The sequence below is a fragment of the Eimeria mitis genome, genomic scaffold, assembly GCF_000499745.2.
Source record: "Eimeria mitis Houghton genomic scaffold, Emh_scaff936, whole genome shotgun sequence".
Classification (NCBI taxonomy): domain Eukaryota; phylum Apicomplexa; class Conoidasida; order Eucoccidiorida; family Eimeriidae; genus Eimeria; species Eimeria mitis.
Genome location: NW_013576896.1, coordinates 9655 through 10214, shown reverse-complemented (window position 1 = coordinate 10214; position 560 = coordinate 9655). Strand labels below are relative to the sequence as shown.

General features: G+C 52.1%; 1 protein-coding gene across 1 annotated transcript in view; it reads left to right on the top strand.

Moving 5' to 3' along the window:
- Positions 1–240: 240 nt before the first annotated feature.
- The window catches only part of EMH_0025680 (uncharacterized protein), a gene marked incomplete at both ends in the record, with an annotated part of 2808 nt that continues 2488 nt past the window's right edge, over positions 241–560 (top strand). Inside the window, one exon of the mRNA XM_013502478.1 lies at positions 241–560. Within this exon, the coding sequence (XP_013357932.1) occupies positions 241–560 (320 nt within the window).

Below are 560 nucleotides of genomic sequence, written 5' to 3'. Positions count from 1 at the left end.
TTATAAAGGAAGGAGGAGACAACTGCTTTCGTGTTGCTGCTCCGTTGCTGCTGACGCGGCCAGCAGCAAACGGAGAATACAGGTTGCTGCTGCCCTCTCATACTCTTGTCTTTCGCTGCAACAAAAAAAATAAACGCAGAAGGTCCTGCTGCTGCTGCTGCACCTGCTGCAGCAGCAGCAGCAGCAACAGCAGCAACTGCAGCAGCAGCAGTTGCTGCAGCAGCAATCATAAATATCAGCATGGTAAGGGGGGGGGAACGAATTCCTCTTCTTCTTGCTGCTGCTGCTGCTGCTGCTGCTGCTGCTCTTGTACGTGTAGATGTAGCTGCTGCTGCAGCAACAAAAATAAAAACAGCAGCAGCAGCAGCAGCAACAATAATGTCAACAGCAGCAGCAAAAGTGATAATGTATGCACATGCAATTGCTGCAGCTGTTGCAGCTGCTGCAGCTGCTGCAGCTGCTGCAGCAGCTGCAGCAACTGCAGCAGCTGCGGAGACACACATAACAAACTCCATCAACGTAACAACAGCAGCAGCAGCAGCAGCAGCAGCAGCACAGCT